Raw genomic sequence first — 19,882 nt, 5'->3', positions numbered from 1 at the left:
GACTCAATTGGCCCCTCCTCGTGGCAGCTTGAGTTCATCCTTTCCTGGTTAACCCTCTCCCATCTATGCTGCCCGCTTGGCAAGCATGAGTAGAGTGTACAGGCAGCCCTCTGAGGCCAATCTTACCCATTTCTGCTGAATGATATGCCAAGTGACAATTGAGATCCACCAAGCATCTTGTGATGGGGATGGAGGTGAGAAATGTGAGGATGGCAGCCATGTTAATACCTCCCATCTGGGGAGTATTTTACATACTGTATCCTGTGCGAGGTTTGGGAGTATTTGCTCTTCCCATTTTACAGATGAGAAGACTGAGGCTCAGAAAGATCATGAACCTAAGGGTCAGAGAGGTTAAGTGACTCACCCAAGGTCAAAGGCAAAGATGTGGCTAAACCAAGACTTAGACCCTCATCTCCTGGCTCTGGATCCAGATCTCTTTCCTTTGTATGAAGTACAGGTATTCACATTGAATGTTCAAGTCATTGGGGCCATGAGTTGTCAAGAAGCCTGCATTTGAAACTATTAATTTCAGAACGGGACACATGTAAAGGATTATAGAATTATTAGCTATGACTCATAACAGCCCTTTAGCAATGTCAGGGCAGCTGTGCCTGTTCTATGATAAGGATAATAACTTGCTCAGAGCCTCCCAGGGAGCTGCTAGCCAAGCTGGGTTTGATTCACAAGAGAAGCTTTTTTTGTTTTGTTTTTTTCCCTTTCTTTTCTGCCCCCCCCACCCCCCCGTTCAAGCTGTTGTTTCTCAGTCTAGATGTGTAGGACACAGCTCCCTGGCCACTCACGCAGGCCACCGGCCGCTCCTGGCAGCCTGTGGAAGCCCACGCCAACCTCCGGCTGCTCACAGCAGCCCAGCTCCAGGGAGAGCTGTTGTTCACAATCTTAGTTGTGGAGGACACAGCTCACTGGCCCATGTGGGAATCAAACCAGCGACTTCGGCGTTAGGAGCATACTTTAACCATCTGAGCCACTGGGCCAGCCCTCACAAGAGAGTTTTTAGTTCAGGTGTCCCTTAGCCACAGGCAAAGTCTTCTCAGTCTGGCTTGAGGCTTTCAGCCTGTCCACACCAGCAACCTGCAGGAAGAAAATTCTGTTCTATGAATCTGGCCCTTTAGTGGTTACTAAAGAATGTATACACAAAGGTGTCAGCAAAGGAAATAGGACGAAACAGCAATCATCTTTACTTTCTGGGTGTTAATATGATTCTTTGGGCTTTTCTGTAGTTTCTGAAATTTCTAAAATAGGAATATAGTATGTATAATTAGGGAGAAAAAGAGATAAAAATAAAAGACAAGAGAAAAGAACGAAACTCCTCTGTCTTGCCAGTGTGATGGGTACACACTCCTTACCTTGTAGTCTGCAGATTTAAAAAAAAAAAAAAAGCATTGAACCTCCTAGATAAGAAAAATGAGGCCCACGAGCCCCAGAAATTCCCCACGGAGCATTAGAGCTGATGAGGTGGGGGCTGTTGACCAATGAAATGCAGTGGACTGCGAATCAAGCGGTCTCGCCTCCTTTCCTTTTCTTGGCTGTCCTGCAGTGCAAAAGAGAAGGGAAAGGGAAGAAGAAGAGGCCTGATGGCCGTACCCAACCAGAATTACAGCACAAGGCGGTCCTGGACTGTACCAGACAGGCCAGGGTACCTTGATCCAATCCTCTGTCTAGTCACTACAACTCGTGTTCACTGAGTGCCTCGGCTTAGGCGCTGGTGCAAGTGGGGGCCCAGGTGAAGGGACAGGGTTCCTGTCTTTATGGGGTTTCCCTGCCTGTGGAGGAGAAAGACATGTAAACACAGTGACACAGTGTGACAAGAGCAGTACTAGAGATACAATAAATATTGTTCCAAGATGCTTGGGGAAGCTGAGGTCCGTGCTGAGTGGTCACCTTGTGCCTGTACAGCAGACAATGAAATTAGCCAAAGGGAAATATACAAATCCTTAACTTCCTCAGCAACCAGATTCACATCTTTAAGCGTGATGGACGTTAGGCTTCTCCTTATTTCTCCTATAATAATTAAAACCCAGTTCCCCTGATGGGCAGCCACCCAGTTACAATAACTACACAACATGCTAGTGTGCTGTGACTATTGGATGAGGCACCAGGACGTTTGTTAAGAATACAGATCCCTCTTGGCCCTTCATAAAAATTCAGATTCCAGACATCAGGGGTGATGTCAGGAACTTGGCAAGTGCCTGTGGGTGATTCTCATGCAACTGGCCCGTTAGCTGGTCATAGGCAGAGTGGGCAAAACATAAAATTTCTACCTGGATTGGACTTCCAGTCAAATTCTGTCACATCCTCATTGTGTGACTTTAGGAAAACCAGTTCACATAGCCCTGGGTTTGTCTTTGTAAAATAGGAATAACAATACCTACCTGGCAGGGTGTTGTGAAGGATGGATGAAGAAAGCAGGAGCGGAAGGGCAGTGAGTGCCTGCTGAGTTCCTGGAACAGTCAGGTACCAGGTTTTGCTCATTTATTTATAGGTATCACATCATTTAATTCTCACAGCACTCTTTTAAGGTAGGCACTATTACTATCCCCACTGTATGGAAGAGGAAACTGAGGTAAAGTGTGAGGTGTGATCACAAAATACAGTGAATGTTTAAATAAATAAAATTTATTACAGTAGAAGAAACACTGCCATTAATGCTCCCTCAAAATACTCCCCCTCGCTTCAAACACACTTATCCCATTGTTCTCGCCGCTCTCTGAAGCAGTTCTGGAAGTCCTCTTTTGTGAGTGTCTTTACTTCATCCTCCATCATGACAATGCTCTGTGTCACACATGGCTTCTGGTATAGCAATTTCTGTCAAATAAAAACATTACAGTGTGTCCTCATCCACCTTATTCACCGGATCTGGGACCGTGTGACTCTGGCTCTTCCCCAAAGTCAAAATGACCATGAAAGGAAAATGTTTTGAATCGATTCAGGGCATCGAGGCAGCCACAACAGCGCAACTTAAAGACACTCACTAAAGAGGACTTCCAGAACTGCTTCAGAAAGTGGAAAGAATGATGGGATAAGTGTGTTTGAAACCGGGGGAGTATTTTGAGGGGGAATTAATGGCAATGTGTCTTTTACTGTAATAGTTTTTTTTATTTAAACATTCACCGTATTTTGTGACCGTACCTCAAAACTTGCCCAAGACCAACCTCCTTTTTCTGATGGTGCTAATTCTAATAGTGCTAGTTAGAATAAGAACAGAACCATCAAATCTTAGAGCAGCAAGGAACAAAAGGGATGGTCAACCCTCCGTTTTCAAGGAGGGAAGCTGCTGTGAGGAGAGATTCTGGGAGGGCCTGTCAGACAGCAGCTCACAGGCTCCAGCCCAGCCGTCTCCACCCACGCCCCTTCTCATCTCTCATGTCAGCTGCCCTCTCGGTCAGTGCTCCCCACATTTCACTGTACTCAACAGTTCCAGAGACCTTCCTGAGCACACAGGGTGTGTGAGGGGGGGAGGGGCAGCTCTGACTTCTCCCCTAACTCTGGAACATGAGAAGGGGCCAGGTCACAGACACTCCACAGGCACAGCACTTTCCTGAGATGGGTTCTGAGTTCACCCCAGTCCTGTAGGCTGCACTGAGGCCCCTCCAGCCGGTGAAGCCTAAGCCATCTGTTCTTCCTAAGAAGGCAGGTTCCAGGCTAATGGCGTGTAAAGTGATTTTGGATAGCAAAATGGCCTTAATTATGCCTGGAAGGTGGAGCAGACACTAGATTTGCTTCACCTCCTATTGAATGCACAGGTGGGAATCTATATATAGAAACCACAGGTGCGTGGGAGCCTTAATTACTTATGCAAGACTCAACTCCACAGAGCTCTCCTCCCACCGGCAGCCCTCTATCCTCTTGGTCAGTGGAGTCACTTCCTCCCTCTTGGTCAGCTTCATGGGCTTGCTCAGCATCAGAGGGGAAACTCCGCTTGGTTAGTTTCCAAACTGGGAAGTTCAGAATCCAAGAAAAGTCTAGAAGACCCAACATTGGTGCTCCAGGTGTCTCCTGAAGGCTCCCCAAGGATGCCAGGGCACTTCAGCACCCTGCGCTCACATTTGACACCTGCCCTGGCCAAAGCTGGGCTGCAGGGATTCACTTAATGAAGCATACTCCCTGTCTGGGCCAGGTAGGACTTCCTGCAGGTGGCCGTTCAGGAGGCAACACAAAAAGCCCCCAGCAGAACAGGAAGACAGTCCCCTGCCGAGACACCCCAGCAGGGCACCTTGTTTGGAGAGGTGAGGGAGCCAGCCCTCTCGGCAGTCTGGCGGCCCAATGGGAATAGCTGTGGGCTCCACTCCAGCAGCCTGGCAGGAACAGCACAGTCCTGAGACTGGCTGTTGGTCCAACATGGCGCCCACTTGCTGTGTTGGACAGTGGCAGGGAAGTTGGAGAAGGTCCTGGCCCCATACTGGCTGGCCTGGGCCTCATCATGTTCCAGCTAAGGCTACTTCCGCCTGGGAAGGTCCCCTGCTTCCATTGCGTATCCTGAAGTGCTTGGGCATCACTAGCTCTGTGATGCTGAATGAGCCACTTGATGGAGATGCTAGTGCTGCCCTACCCATCCCCCGGGCTGTGCTTGGTAAACGGAAGAGCAACATCGGTGTCAGGTGGAAGTAATCATCCACAAAGTGTGTGGGAAGCATGGATGGGTGATTAGCTGCGCTCCAGGCACTGTTGGGGAGCCAAGAAGAAGCATACAGGACCTCGGCACTCAAGAACTCCTATAACCTAGTACTAGAGATGAGAGTGTCATGTGGGAAATAATAACAACAACAAAAAGATAAGTTGAATGCTTAGCTCTGTGACTCTAAAGAAGGGATAAAGTAGAACTAATATTTATGGAACCCCGTGTCCCATACTAAGTGTCTTATTTTTTTTAACTTATTTAATTCTCAGAACAGATATTATTATTATGCCCATTTCACAGGTAAAGAAATTGAGGCCCAGACAAATTTAGCAACTTGCCCAGAATCGCACCACCAGTGAGTGGTAGAGAAGGACTTTGGACGCATGAGCCAATGCTCTGTTCATTCTACTTGCTAGCTCCCCACAAGCCTGGAGGACAGCCTGAGTGGGAAAGTCAGCAATAGTTTCCTCCGGATTGTCCCAGCTATGGAAAATCAAGACTTAGCTCTGGAGAGATTCCTTGCTTCCTTCCTTCCTTCCTTCCTTCCTTCCTTCCTTCCTTCCTTCCTTCCCTCCTTCCTTCCTTCCTTTCTTCTTTCCTTCCTTCTTTCCTTCCTTCTTTTCCTTTCCTTCAACAAATGGCTTTTGCACACCAGAGCCACACACCAGGCACTGGGATGATCCTGGTGAACGCACAGTCTTCATGTCTCCTTGATGTTTTCCAAACCCTGGTGGGGACGCAGGTGATTAAGCAGGCACAATCAGTGGCATGAGTAGGTGTTAGGATAGAAGTTTCCATGGTGGGGTATGTCACCCAACATGCAGGGATGGGGAGGTAAAGGCTAAACTGGACCTGAAGGATGATGGGGTGGAAAGGAGTGTCTCTAGGGGAGGGGACAAAGACCCAGTGTGGCTGCGATGGCGGGGGGGTTGGGGGGGCATGGGGATGGGTGAGGGGCTCTGAATGGCAGTGCCGAGGCTAGAGAGAGCAGGGGAGCCAGAAGGGCTGGTCGGACCTTTGAAGGTTTGAAGAAGGGAAGAGATCTGCCCATTTGCCTCTTGAGTATAGAATTGAGTACAGAGAGTTGGAGGGGAGGCAGAGAGGAGACTGGTGAGGAGGTGAGTGAAAGGTGCTGGGTGAGAGGTGACTGTGGATGTGCTAATTTGGGCTCGTCTTTCCCAACCTGGAAACAGTGCCCATCTCTCCTGCTCTTGCTTTTGGGCACAGAATTTTTTTCTTGGGCAGATAGTGTCCAGCGCCCCCCTCATGTCCAGAATGCAGTCTCATGAGGTAGGGAGAGGTGATCAGCATCTCCTTTCCACAAAGAGGTCACCTCACCTGCCCAGAGCCACTCATCTCATTAGGGGTTGGACTAGGACAGCATCTGAGTCCCTTTGGGCTGCTACCACAGAATACCACAGATGAGCTGGCTTATAAACAACAGATATTTAATTCTCACAGTCTGGAGGCTGCAAGTCCAGGATCAGGGTACCAGCACAATCAGGAGAGGGACCTCTTCTGGGTCACAGACTTCTTACTGTGTCCTCACATGGTGGAAGGGGCACAGGAGCTCTCTGGGGTCTCTTATAAGATCACTGATCCTATTCCTGAGGGCTCCACCCTTATGACCTCATCAGCTCCCAGAGGCCTTACCTCTAAATACCATCACACTGAGGGTTAGGTTTCAACATAGGAATCTGGGGGAGATACGAACATTCAGACCCTAGGAGACTTGAACCCAGAGCCTCTGGGGACAGATCTGGAAGCCCATCAGCATGCATCACCCCAATCTTTCCCAAAGGCCAGTCTCACCCATGAAGATGGCAATTTGGCCTACGACCTTCCAAGTTTGAGAATCAAAGACCACATCATATATGTAGAGCTCGACTCTTGCCGTTGAGGACAGAGAATCCCTGGCGGGACCTGAGGCACCTGCTGCTCTCTGTCCCAGTTCTGGGGCTCTGTCCAGTGTTTCCTCCCAGCGAACAATGGCTCCAAGGGAAGCACAACAGCCCGTCAGAGATGCCCAGACAGACAGACAGATGAGCCATCTCCTGCTCAGGTGTTGGGAGCCATGGTGCACTCCTGCCCACCACAACCCAAGCTTGGGACATCCCGGAGAAACCAGGACCAATCTGGCACCTGCTCTGGCCCCAAGGGCAGCATGTGGCAGCCGTGAGCGAAGCCTCTGCTTGCCAGGAGCAGTGTTCGGCTCCCTCCAGAGTAGAGACCTTCAAGAACACATTCTAGTCTTCGCCTGAGTTGACAGCTTCCCCTGGAAATAAATTCACAAACTCAGTTTAGTTTCTAAGGGTGTTTGAAAAAAATGTTTTAAAACTTTCCCAGAATCTAAAGTTGCCATCCAGCAGCACACTTCAATGACCCCACTCACCTTTTCTAAGAGCGTTATTCTGGCTCTTTTTCAGAGGCCAGACGCAAGCTCAAATACTGAATAATATTTTATCCAGGCTTCTAAATGCGTTCCTACACAAGACTGATTAAAACAATAAGCTGGACCTTTCAGTTAAATTGAACAATCATGAGACAGGTTACACAATCTATTTTCAAGGTTTAGAATTAAGTCTCATAGACAACAGAGCGTGTTCTGTTCCTTCACACGCTGCTGAGAAAATGGCCTGGATTTTATTCCCAGTCTCTGTTCAGCATCATTCAGGGACTAACTGAAGCTGTTGGGCTGAGATAGCTTGGATACAAACCTCAGGATTGGGGATTAAACAAAATTCCCTTGATCACCTTGAGATTTTTTTCTGTCTACCCAGATCTGTGCTAATTACCATGCTCTCTAATCCAGCTCATTCGCTCACCTCTGGTTGGCCCCTGGGTGCTGGGATTTCCCTGGGGCAATAATTAAAGATGCATTAGGAAATCCCTTCCCCAAATGTGCTTGCAAATTTGCACAGGGTGATGTGTCAAGCCACTGTCACTGTCTTGTTTCTCCAAACTAAGAGAACAGAAGCTTCCACAGGCAAACGTGCAGAATTCTCCAGAAAATGAAGGACTAGAGAATAGAAACAAAGCAGATCATGAATAGGGTTCCAGGAAAGACTTTTGTTGGAAAGAGAAGGATCTGGGTGACAATCCATACATTGCACCCGTTTTAGGAAGCAGAAACTGTAGTGGGTGAAAGATGGCCCCTTCAAAAGAATTGCTCCTTCTGCTCCTGATGGTCTGCTATTTATCTCTTTTTTTTTTAAGCTCCAAAAGTCTTCAGGACATTTTAGACCTGTAGATATCAGACCCAATAAAGTATTCAAGCAGATCCCGTTAGCAACTAGGAATAAGGATATTTGCTTCCCTGAGACACCAAAAAATTATTCAGTGTTTTAGACAGAGCGAGTGAGCACAGAGGAAGTACGCAAGGGGTGCTGAGGAAGGAAGCAACTTCTCCAGATTGCCACAAAAATGCTGCTTCTCCCAATGCTGCGGGAGCCGTTGGCAAAGAACAAAACGCTCTGTCCCTTTGCCAGTTGGTCTGTCTTCCTTGTGTGGCCACCGCTCCTCTAACCCACCTCGGAGTGGCCGTCAACCTCCACCTCCCCACCACTCAGCTTCGGTCAGGCTCTGGTAGTTCTCATTGTTGCTCAAGTGACAGCCTACATCCCACGGGCGGTGTCTCCCACTGGCCAGGACTGTTTCTCAGTTGCCCACGCCTGCAACCACACTTGCTGCAGGTAGGGGGACCAACCATCCCTGTTTGCCTGGGACTGAGGAGGCTTCCAGGACTTTGGGGGCTAAATCCAGGAAGGTCGTGGGCAAACCAGGTCGGGGTGGTCGCCCCCGATTTGCAGCTTTTGTTGTTGCTTTTTAAATTGTGGTAAATGTGTATGGCATAAAAGGTACCATTTTAACCATTTTTAAGTGTACGGTTCATTAAGTACATTCCTGTTGTGGTGCAACGCTCACCACCATCCACCTCCAGAACTTTTTCATTCTCCCAAACTGAAACTCTGCCTCCATTCTCCCCTCTCCCCATCTCCGGCAACCACCATTCTTTCTGTTTCTATGAATTTGACTACTCTAGGTACCGCATATAAATGGAATTATATATATTTGTCCTTTTGTGTCTGAGTTTTTTAACTTGTATATTGTTCTCAAGGTTCATCCTTGTTGTAGCATGTGTTAGAATTTCTTTATAAGGTTAAATAATACTGTTTGTATGTATAGATCACGCTTTGTTTATGCGTTCATCTGTCCATGGACACTTTGGTTGCTTCCACCTTTTGGCTGTTGTGTATAGGGCGGCTGTGGACGTGGGTGTGCAATGCTCTGTTTGAGTCCCGCTTTTACTTCTTTTGAGTATATACTGGAAGTGGAATTGCTGGATCACAGGTAGTTCTATGTTTAATTTTTTGAGGAACTGCCATATGTTCTCCACATCATTTGGCTGCAGGCTTTGTATTTATTTCACTCATCCCAGAGGCAGGAGTCACCCCTTCTTTTGACTCCCCAGGAAATCACTAGTGACCCATGAAACTTGGCTAACGAGAACTCACAGCAAACCATTCCACCCTTGTATTAGATCTTTCTGTCCTCTGAATTTCCTTGCTGGCCATCCTCCCAGTATCTCCTCTCCCCCAGGTCTCTTACCACTCCTCACCTCACAAGCACTCCTCACCTCACCAAACCATGAGAACTAAATCTTTTCCTCATCTTGCAGAGCAGTGTAATTATCACCTTTAGTTACTTAATCCTGCCCTTGGGGATTCACCTTCTACCTTAAGAAACAGCCAGCCTCTCCTGAGCATGCTTGTCTGACTTGAGGAAACAGACCTGTGTTGGCCAAGCATAGACCATAAGCGCAGTTATTGCAAGAGGCTGCTGGTTGTTCATTACCCCCCTTTCTGTGCTTTCTCACCTCATGGGGACACACCCTGTCACCACAATGCACTGACAGTGACACAGTGACATTTCCTCCCCTTTCTCCAACTACTATACCCTAATTACAGGATTGCTAGAATTACAGGCTGCCCCTCCGAGAATAAAGCAAGCGCCTTTATCCCTGGAACGGGGGAGTAGAGATCGTCACGTCCTATAGTTGCACCTTTGCCAGGAAAGCATTAAACCCACATTGACAGTTGAGTCACTGGGGCTAGCATCTCAGTTTCTTTAATAAAGTCTTAACACTGGGAGGGCCTGGCTGGTTTCCACATCCTGCACCTTGGCCTGGAGAGAAAGGACTTAAGTGGTGAACCTCTTACCTTTATCTGACAGGCATTGTTCAGTTTATTTGGCATATTACTTACTATCTAATTTGCTTCTCACAGTTTTTGGAATAGGAATTATGCCTTTTCTATAGATGAGGAGACAGAAATTCAAGGAGCATTACTGACTTGCCCAAAGCCAAGCAGCTAGTGAGGGGTAAGGTTCAGCATGAAAATCCAGATTCTAACCCCAGGGCAATGGAGTTCCCATTTCTGCTGCCTCTGGGACCCAGCCCACCTCCGGGTACAGAGGGGCCACAGTGAGGCCATCAGCACTGAGCTTTCATGGGCCCCGCTGCGATCTGAGTACCACCCTGCATAGTTCCTTAACTTCTCAGAGCTGGTTTCCTAAACCATAAAACAGATCAAAATGCCTATCGTCTAGAGTTGTGAGAAGATGTAGTGAAATAATATATGAAAACTGTATCTGATAGTATGTGGCAGAAGATAGGTGTGTGTTGTCATTGCCTCCCAAGTGTCTCCTTGGCAGAAAAGAGAGAAAAAGCAAGGAGGAGCTACAGCCCCAGACCCTTCTCTCCATACCCACCCTAAGGATCTGCTATTCTTCTGACTTACTCGCCACAGGATCAGCAAAGACATGTTCATTAAAATTTTCTAAAAAGATGTAATTTATAAAAAGCTCCTTTAGCTGTAGGAACTGTGAGGACATTGTGCTAAGTGAAATAAACTAGTCACAAAAAGACAAATACTGTAGATTTCACTCATCTGAGGTTTGTAACATAGTCAAATTCGTAGAGCTAGGAAGTAGATTGGTGGCTGCCAAGGGCTGGAAGGAGGTGGAATGGGGAGACGTTGTTTAATGGGGACAGACTTTCAGTTTTGCAAGATGAAAAGGGTTTTGGAGATGGATGTCGGTGACGGTTTCACCACATTCACAATGTGAATGTACTAAATGCCACTGAACTGTACACTTTAAAATGGTTATGATGGTGGAATTTTATGTTATGTGTATTTTACCACAACTGAAAAAAAAAATATCTGGGGGAAAAACCCTCTTCGCCCTGCACATTTTGTTCAGGTTTCTTTGGAGGCGGTGTGAACTTTATATGGATCTGGTTTGATTACAGCAGAGTTTCTGCTGAAGCATGGACTCAAGTTAGTATTTAAGGCTTAAGTTACCCTTGGAAAACCCCTGTGTGGCCCACAGAGTAGCTGAGAATAGGGCCAACACTTCCAGTTTTTCTTGTAGTGTTGGAACAAACACTGTTTCTTTGAGCATTGGATAAAACAGTTGATGTATATTCATGGGTCATAACAAAATATACAGTGGGTGCCAAAAAAATGTATACACATAATGTATACACATAACCTTTGTCCTGTCAAAGGAAACTGGACATGTACCTTACCACCACCCTTCTGTCCAGCTGATTCTGATGGGTTTTAAACTCTAAATTGTTCCTCTGACATTTGACCAGATCTATTGGCCATAGAAAAATGGCCCCTTCCCCCACCAGGTACCCACGACAAGCCACATCTCACAGATTCTCCCAGACACCTGCGCAACGTGGAAGTCTCCAGCTTTAAAGGGTCTTTTCAGACCAAAGATCCGATTCCTGAAGCCCAACTTCAGATCTAAACTATATGGTTCCTAGCTTTTCAAAGAGATCTGTCTTCAAATTACAGAATCCTCCAAAGAGAAGTGGTTTGAGTAAAACTCCCAGAAGACTGTATCAAATAAAACAATGGGTGTGAGCTTGCACTGTCTTTCAGATAAACTTGACCCCTGTCTCAAAAGGGTTTAGGCAACACCTAACCCAGTTTCAGGCACGGCCAGGGGCTCCAAATAAATGAATAAATGACTAACTGCCCTGCAGTGAGCCCGCCATCGTTAATTTCGTGCTATTCTAGAGCAACATAATTTCTGATGGGCAATAAATTTGGGTTGTTACACCCAGGGATTGAGAAGTAAACTAATGAACTGGAGCCTATAAATTTTAATCCCAATTCAGCCATTAAATACTTTGCTTATCCCCAATTAAGACGTTCTCTCTTGAATTTTATCATCTATGAAATTGGAAGAAACGTGATCTATGGAAGTACATAAAAACAAAAAATGAAAGCGGGGAGAAAAAGAACAATGAAATGCTTACTGGTGAAGTCACTTGTTTTTCTACTCTGCAATGCACTCGATTCCGATCCTGAACAGGATATAAAGTGAAAACTTTTGGATTTATTTTCATAACCTTGGGGAGGGTCCCTCTGGAAAAATCATGGTTGATTTTTCTGAATCCGTTTGGCTCCAAACACCAGGTGAATGACACAGCTGAGATACACACACACACACACACACACACACACACACACACACACACACACAAGACACGAAAACAATAACCACTTGCAAAACATGGGAGGAGGAATAGGTGAGAAGGAAGTGGATCTCGTGTCAAGCAGGAGCAGCCGGTGATCTGTCTTAGTAACAAAGTGTCGTTAACGGAAAACACTCTGCAATAGGAGCCTGAAGAGATCCTGTGAGCGCCAATCCCATCTCTGCCATCGCACAACTGTGAAACTGAGCAACTCACTGAAACTCCTCTGGAACTTGTAAAATGCTCAGACTGTCCTGCTGCTACCCCAGGTCTGGCTGTGAAGTTCCAACAAGGTTAACATGTAGATGAATTTTCACATCCCTTCCTAACAGGAAATACGGAGACCCTAGAACTGTTATGAACCTTCTAGTAGGTCCTTGAGCACAGAACTCTTTCCATAACCCCACACTCCAACTTTACCTGAAGAGCAGCCCTGCTCCAGGGAGAGCTGTTGTTCATAGTCTTAGCTGTAAAGGGCGCAGCTCACTGGCCATGTGGGAATGGAACCCGTGACCTCGGCGTTTGGAGCTGGGCACTCCAACCACCTGAGCCACTGGGTCTGCCACTTAGTGTTCTTATCAAAAAAGAGGGAGAGGGAGAGGGAGAGGGAGAGGGAGAGGGAGAGGGAGAGGGAGAGGGAGAGGGAGAGGGAGAGGGAGAGGGAGAGGGAGAGGGAGAGGGAGAGGGAGAGGGAGAGGGAGAGGGAGAGGGAGAGGGAGAGGGAGAGGGAGAGGGAGACCAGAGCTTTCTCTTTCCATTATGTGAGGACATAATGAAAAAGTGGCCATCTGCAAGCTAGGAAAAGGATCCTTACTGGTAGGAACTGAATCATCCCTCACCTTGATCTTGGACTTCCCGACCTCTAGAACTGTGAGAAACAAATGTCTATTGTTAAGCCTCCCAGTTTATGGTGTTTTGTATGGCAACCCGAGCTAATACATACCTGAAGAGCTTAGGACAGTGCCTGGTTTATAGTAAAACATCCAATAATTATTAGCATATATTTATTTTTGGCTCTTTTGAAACTTTATTAAGAAATATGGCCAGTATTCCAAAATGTTTAAAGAATAATATAATAGCATAATGACCACCCAGCATAAGATTGAAGACAACTTCAACTTCAATAGAAGTTGAAGCCTCTGTGGACCTTCCCCAATCACATTCCCTCCTTCCCACCCAGAGGTAACCATGCTCCTGAAGTTGGTATTTGTCATTCCCATGCTTTTCTTTATACTTTTTACTCCATTTGTAAAAATGAGTGTGCATCGGAAATGCCATTAAGCCAGGACTGACATGTACCTTGTCCAGAAGGATTTCGAAATAGTATCTAGCTCAGCACAAAGTATTGCTTGGCAAGTACGTCCTCATTTGTCACCTTGATATGTGTGTCTTTTCACCTCCCTGACCTGGGAATGTGCTAATATCTCCAGGTGGCCCAATCGATGACACAAAGCATTATTTAGGTCTTCTATCAGCGGGGAAATACGTCAGGGACTCTGGAGCTGCAGCCCCCCTACCCCTCCCCCGCCCAGCTCAGCACTGATGCCTCTCCTCCTTTGCAGACAGAGATGCGGCTGCAGGACCAGCAGCTGGCCAGGCAGCTCATGCGCCTGCGCAGTGACATCAACAAGTTGAAGATCGAGCAGACCTGCGATCTCCACAGGAGGATGCTGAACGATGCCACGTACGAGCTGGAGGAGCGGGATGAGCTATCCGACCTCTTCTGCGACTCCCCGCTGGCCTCCTCCTTCAGTCTCTCCACGCCCCTCAAGCTCATTGGAGTCACCAAGATGAACATCAACTCCCGGAGGTTCTCCCTCTGCTGAGAAGCCCTAGAAGGGGGCAGAGGAGCCAGAGCAGAGGGTTTGGGGCATGGAAGGGAGTTGAGGCCGAGTGGGTCTCCTCAGAGTCTGGGCTTCCCTGAGACTGGTGATCTGTGGACCCCCAGCACCTGTGGGCAGGTGATCTCTCCCGGGGCCCCAGCTTTGGAACCCAACGTCTCCATGACTCGCTCTCATGGGATACCCAAAGAGTCCTTTAGAAGGGCCATTCCACCCAGATGTTCAATGAGACCTGGGCTCCCAGCATGGTATGTCTCAGTACTCCCCTCAGTGATCCCCATTCTTGTTTCCCGGAATCACTGGTGCTATGAGAACTGGGATCCCAAAGGGGGGCCTCCAAAAGCTGTGATTCTCGCAGAAGGCTTCCCACAGGCACTGAGCCCCCAGAGGGAGGTCATTAAATATATCAGATGTGCCCATCTTGCTGTGGCTGTCCTCTAAGTACTGGCTGGAATTACCCTAACTAGGTTACTCAACAACTTTGACAGGGACCCACCAGGAAAGGAAAACCAAAAGGAATAACAAAGTGCAGCTTGGGGACACAGGTCCCATAGTTGGCACTTCGCGTGCCATGTAAATTGTTCCCATTGTGTGTGGGGACACAGTAGTGTAGCTTGGGTGGAGCAAGCAGAGGCCCTCTGTTGCCTGTCTGGCCACATATACCAGTCCCAATCTCCAAAGAGCCCCTTTGTCGCCCCACAACCCTGGGGGAGTGCCTAGGAGACCACTGGTGATGGACCCAGGCAGGTCTGTCTGTGGATATCCCATAACTGATTTCTCCCCGAGGCCAGCAGGGGCTTCCTGGTGGATCCCAACAATGTCCCCTATGTCACCTTTTTGCCCTACCTAGAAAGATTCAGGGGAGCCCAGTTGCTCGCCCTGAGCTCCTCTGAGATTCTGTGCCTGACTTAAATGACTAATTTTAATTGAATCAGACTGTTAGTAATCTGTCGCTAACTTGTTAATAACTGTTTGATTTTTGTCCAAATGGCAGAGCCAGTTGGGTAGGTCTAGTACAGAGGTTCAAGATTTTATTTGAAAAGGTTCATCCTAGTCACAAGTGTGAGGATCAGCAAGGTGAGGACTGAGACCTCGACAGGTTAGGCAAGTTAACCTGTAGAGCACCATGTCTCATTCACAAAGGAGTAAAGTGAAACTAGCGAAGGAAAGAATGATTTCCTTCAGGTTACATAGCTGACTAGTGGCTATAGAATATTGATATGTTAAATCATGATTGATAATGCCGAGACAGAGCATATATCAATGAACTTGAACTCCAAAGATGGTCCTAATGCTTTGCCAAACCCACAAACTGCCAACCCCTCTACTCTCCACCTCATTCAACCCTCACATGCACTTTCCACTTTGCAATTCAGAATATTTGAGTCAAATTCAGAGCAATGTCTGGACGGCAGACCCACCGAACACACATTAGCAATCATGATTCCATAGTTGAAGGAAGGTGTCCTGCCTTTCGGATTTTGTCTTCCTGTGTAATGTCATTGGGACACCCACACCCACACACCCCAGGACTCACGCTGGGAAAAGGTGGCTTTTCTTTGTGGACAGGGAGTGGGAGGATGCAAATGACTTCTCCCTAGTTAGACAGAAAAGAAGTTGGTTTCTTCCTTGTGATTTCAAGGACCTGGAAGGTGTATACCTCCTTCAAAGAAGTTATAACCACATAGCCAAACTTGTTTGGGCCCCATTCTCAGCAGTGACAAGAGTCTGAAGCCCAGAACACTCATCCGCGGAGACCTTGGGCAGAAGGCCAGGCCCCCTCAGGCAAGAAAGGAGGGAGATTTTCTTCACCCAGCGATGTCTCTCCTCAGGAATCCGTACAAGCACTGCCAAGGCCTGCAGGGGCATTCCCGCCAGCCATCTCTGACACAAGTCCTGCGGTTGCGCCCTGTCAGGAGGGCCTACACAAATTCACCACGCAATCCGTACAGACACACACGTAACACATACTCGGTCTCACGCAGGAAAACCCCTTCCATATTCTGAAAAACAAGTGCCAATCTGATGTTTGTTTTCTTTCTAGAAATCATCACAGCAACTGAAAAAGTTGGAATCAACTAAAGCTGAGTGATTTAGTTGAATTTCGTCAGCTCCATTGGATTGGAGTCAAGTGAACAATTTAGTTGCTCCGTTAGCCTAATGCTTCCTTCCTTTCTTTGTTCTCTGGGAGGGAACTGAGCTCAAGGCACACTTTCTTGGATAGGTTTGCTGTCTCAACTATTTTGCTTAGTTTATCTCAAGAGAATTTTAGTTTTGGATAAGCAGGAAGAAAAAGAGAAGGGGATCAGAGGAGAGAGGTGGAAGGGAAAGGACAGCTGTGTTTTCTTACTTGTCGTCCAGTGTCAGCTAGCTCCCTTATTTCCACAGTGAATACAAACATCTAACCAGATCAGTTCAGCTTTGTGAAGTCCCTGCCTTGTGTGGGTCAAGAGGTGCCTGAGTCAGCTACCACCTACCTTGTGTTGCCAGCTCCCCAGGGCAACCTTCTGGCTTACCATGTGTATACAATACCATTTGCAGTTTCACTCATTATCTACCCATCTCCCTGCCCTTGCCAAGGACCCCTGGGTGTAAAGCTCAGAGTCTCCACTGACACTGTCATGCGTGGTAATATCTGATGCCTTCGTGGGCTCAGCTGTGATCACAGAGGCCTGGAAAGCCTGGGCAGGCTTGAGATGGTCTGACCCGGGCCCGGGCTTCCTCCCTGTAGCAATACCAAGTGCTATTACATAATCGATGGACAGTTTATAATTTTATTTTTTACGATTATTGGTTTCTATATTGCTGTTAGAAAAAGTGAAATAAAATATTTCAAAAGAAAAGATCAATGTAAAGAGGAGAGATTTGTTTCCTTTTATCTTGTTTCTGTTACAGCACACACATTGCCAAACACTTAATTGAAAGAAAGAGAGGGAAAATGGGGAGGGAGGAAAGGGAGGGAGGAAGGAAGGAGAAAAAAGGAAGGAAGGAAAGAAGGAAGAAAGGAGTGAGAGGAAGGAAGGGAGGGAGAAAGGAAGGAAAGGAGGGAGGAAGAAGGAGGGAAGGGAGGAGAGTCGGGGAGGAAGGGAAGGAAAGGAAAGGAAAGACAAGCAATCAACCAGTGGATGGAGTTATCAGAGACAGAAAACGATTCACCCTAATCACTCTGCTTCCTTTCTCATGCCTTCTCCCAAGGGGCTGCTCGGCAGTTGTTGCCATCAGGAGCTTCCCAGCTGTGGACCAAGTGAGCTCAAAATGAGAAGCTAAGAGATGCAGCCATTGTCCTCAATTTGACCAAGACCAGAGCCAAAGGAAATCCATTCTCTCCTACAGTAGGCCCTTCCAAAGGTGACTCATTGGTTTCAGAGTATTTGGGTCAAAGTCAGAGCAATGCCTGGACAGTGGACCCACAGGTTACATATTTCAAATCACAGTTCTATTGTTGAAGTACAGTGCTTAGCATTACCATGCTCTGAGAACTTGTGCCTTAAACTTTCTCAGCCTCTGAATGCAGCACTCCTCAACATTAAATCTGCATAAGGGTCACCTGGGGTGCCTATTGCAAATGCATATTCCCAGGAAAATTCCTAGGCTCCACCCCAAGGATGCTGGTATGTGTTCAGCTCTGGCATGGAGCCTAGGAATCTGATTTTAACTGATGCCCAGGAGACTGACACAGGTGGTCCCTGGACCTTTGAGAAACCTTCAAAAGGCCAGAGCAGGCAAGGGAGGCCATTGTCTGCATCACTCCTATCTCAGTGGAGAGGCTTATATGAGAGGGTCCATGCAGGGGTTACCCCGTTTTGTGGAAAGAACAGCCTTAGAGAAGCTCTCTGCAGTCCCCTGAGGTTATGTCACCTGCCTGTGCCAAGAGGGTGAGTGACTCGATCTATTCCTCTCAAAGAGCACACAGTATAAATTGGCCATGTGGAGTATAGGGTATGAGGTGAGGGGCGGAGTTGGCACTTGGAAACCCACCATCACCCTCAGCTATGTGGTTCAAAGGGCACACAAGAAGCTATTGGGCCTTTCCACCCCTACAGATGGGACCATACATACTCTTTTCCAGCTCAAAGCGAAATTACTCTACTTTGGTTTCCAAACAAATTAAGGAATTTTAAGTGCTGCAGAGAAGATAAAAAAAGTGATAAGAGAATCATTGTATGGGAGGGGGCAGCTTTTACCATGTGCTCAGAAGGCTTCCCTGAGAAGGTGCTATTTCAGCTGCAACCATGCAAATATCAGGAAAGAGGTTGTTGTTCTGGATAGAAAAACAGGGACCCAGACTCTAAGGCAGGAAGGAGCGTGGTCTGTGGTGCGGCTGGAGTGCAGAGAGGTGGTGGGGGGGAGCTGCAGAGACTGCAGGCCTATTACATCAGCCTCGTAGGTCAGAGTGAGGAGTCTGGGTTTTCCTTGGGTTGTGCAAGAAGCATTTTGAGGTTTCTAAGAAGGGGAGTGTTATATGAGCTGATAAAATGTTAGCAAGATCTATGTCGAAAGTAAGTGGGGGTGGGGCAGAGGTGGAGTCCAGAAGAAGAAATGGGAGAGTGACTTGGAGGGAGTAGAATGGTGGAAGTTCAAGGAGGAAGACGTTCTGAAACAATTATCTGAGAGAACGACATGTTAATTTCTTTGAACAGGGTAGTCGAATCATCCTCGGATTTTGGCTGCCCATGTGAGGCTTGTGGTCATAGATGTGAAGGGAATCCAGGGAACATTGTTGAGTGATTTTTCTCTCCAGCCATGATTAGCTGTCCCAGTGCAGACACAGGCATATTGCAGACAGCGTCTATGCCAGGCCGGGGTGCTGGAGGACAGGGAAGGCAAAAGTTGAATTGTTTTGCAAGGGAGCAATCATAGTGCTGGACCAAGGAAACCAAACCCAGTAAGGAGGGAAGAGAGGACATGGGGACCTGAGGAGGAGGGTAATGGCAGGGCTAGAGTAGTAGGGTTCCTGGTTGGAAGCCTCAGGGACATCTGGGAATTGCTGGTGTGCGTGCACTGGTAGAGAAAGAGACACTGAGTAGAAAGTGATGATTCAGAGTACGGGGAGACTGGAGGTGACATTCCAGGGAGGGCTTAGCTTCCTTTTGCAGAGACAAAAGCCTGAGGCTATGCTATTAGCTCCCAGTGACCCCAGCTAAGTGTGTGCTTCATGGACTGCTGATGTCAGTCAAAACCATGGCTTCCAGAGCCTCTCATAGATCTTATCTATTTTATTTAGAAAGGGAGCTTTTTTTAAAAAAAGATTTTTAAATATTTAATTAGATTTAGACGGTACTTCCTTGGTTTTTTTTTTTTTCGTTTTTTCCCCATTTTTTTTATATTAGTTTCAGGTGCACAAGACAAAGTAATACTTAGACGTTTATCATTTATATCCCTCACACTGTGTGAACACCCCTTCCCCATCCACTATCCCTCTGACATCGCACAGAGCCATTACATTTCCACTGTCTCTATTCCTAATGCTGTACTCTGCTTCTTGTAAGTATATACATACATATATATATACATATATATATATATATAATTATAGTTGGCATTCATTATTGTTCAGCTTCAAGTGGACAGTGCAGTGAGCAGGCATCTACATCATCCCTGAGGTGGTCTCCCAAATGGGACACGTGTCCATCGGATACCCTACAAAATCAATTTGGGGAATGTAATCAATAATGTTATAGAAAGGGAGTTTTGAACTTTGTTGACAACATTCCCTCGCTTCTCAGCTGGAGCAGAAACATCGCCCCCTTCTTGATTCTCTGTGTCAACGCCCAGAAGCCTGTGGTCTTGACACCTGGGGAAGAAAGCTGTGGCGGTGGGCTGAAGGAGAAAGACGATAGTGCGGCAGAAGGG

The 19,882-nt window shown here is 47.1% G+C and overlaps 1 protein-coding gene across 1 annotated transcript in view; it reads left to right on the top strand.

Moving 5' to 3' along the window:
• The window catches only part of FAM167A (family with sequence similarity 167 member A), a 41,990-nt gene extending 25,116 nt beyond the window's left edge, over positions 1 to 16,874 (top strand). The window contains exon 4 of the mRNA XM_081077250.1: positions 13,751 to 16,874. Within this exon, the coding sequence (XP_080933376.1) occupies positions 13,751 to 14,014 (264 nt within the window). The 3' untranslated portion in view covers positions 14,015 to 16,874. The remainder of the gene's footprint in view (positions 1 to 13,750) is intronic.
• The last annotated feature ends 3,008 nt before the right edge of the window (positions 16,875 to 19,882 follow it).

This window comes from Rhinolophus hipposideros, assembly GCF_964194185.1.
Source record: "Rhinolophus hipposideros genome assembly, chromosome: 16".
NCBI lineage: Eukaryota > Metazoa > Chordata > Mammalia > Chiroptera > Rhinolophidae > Rhinolophus > Rhinolophus hipposideros.
The sequence above is the reverse complement of the archived record's forward strand: the minus strand, read 5'-3'. Positions and strand labels throughout refer to the sequence as shown.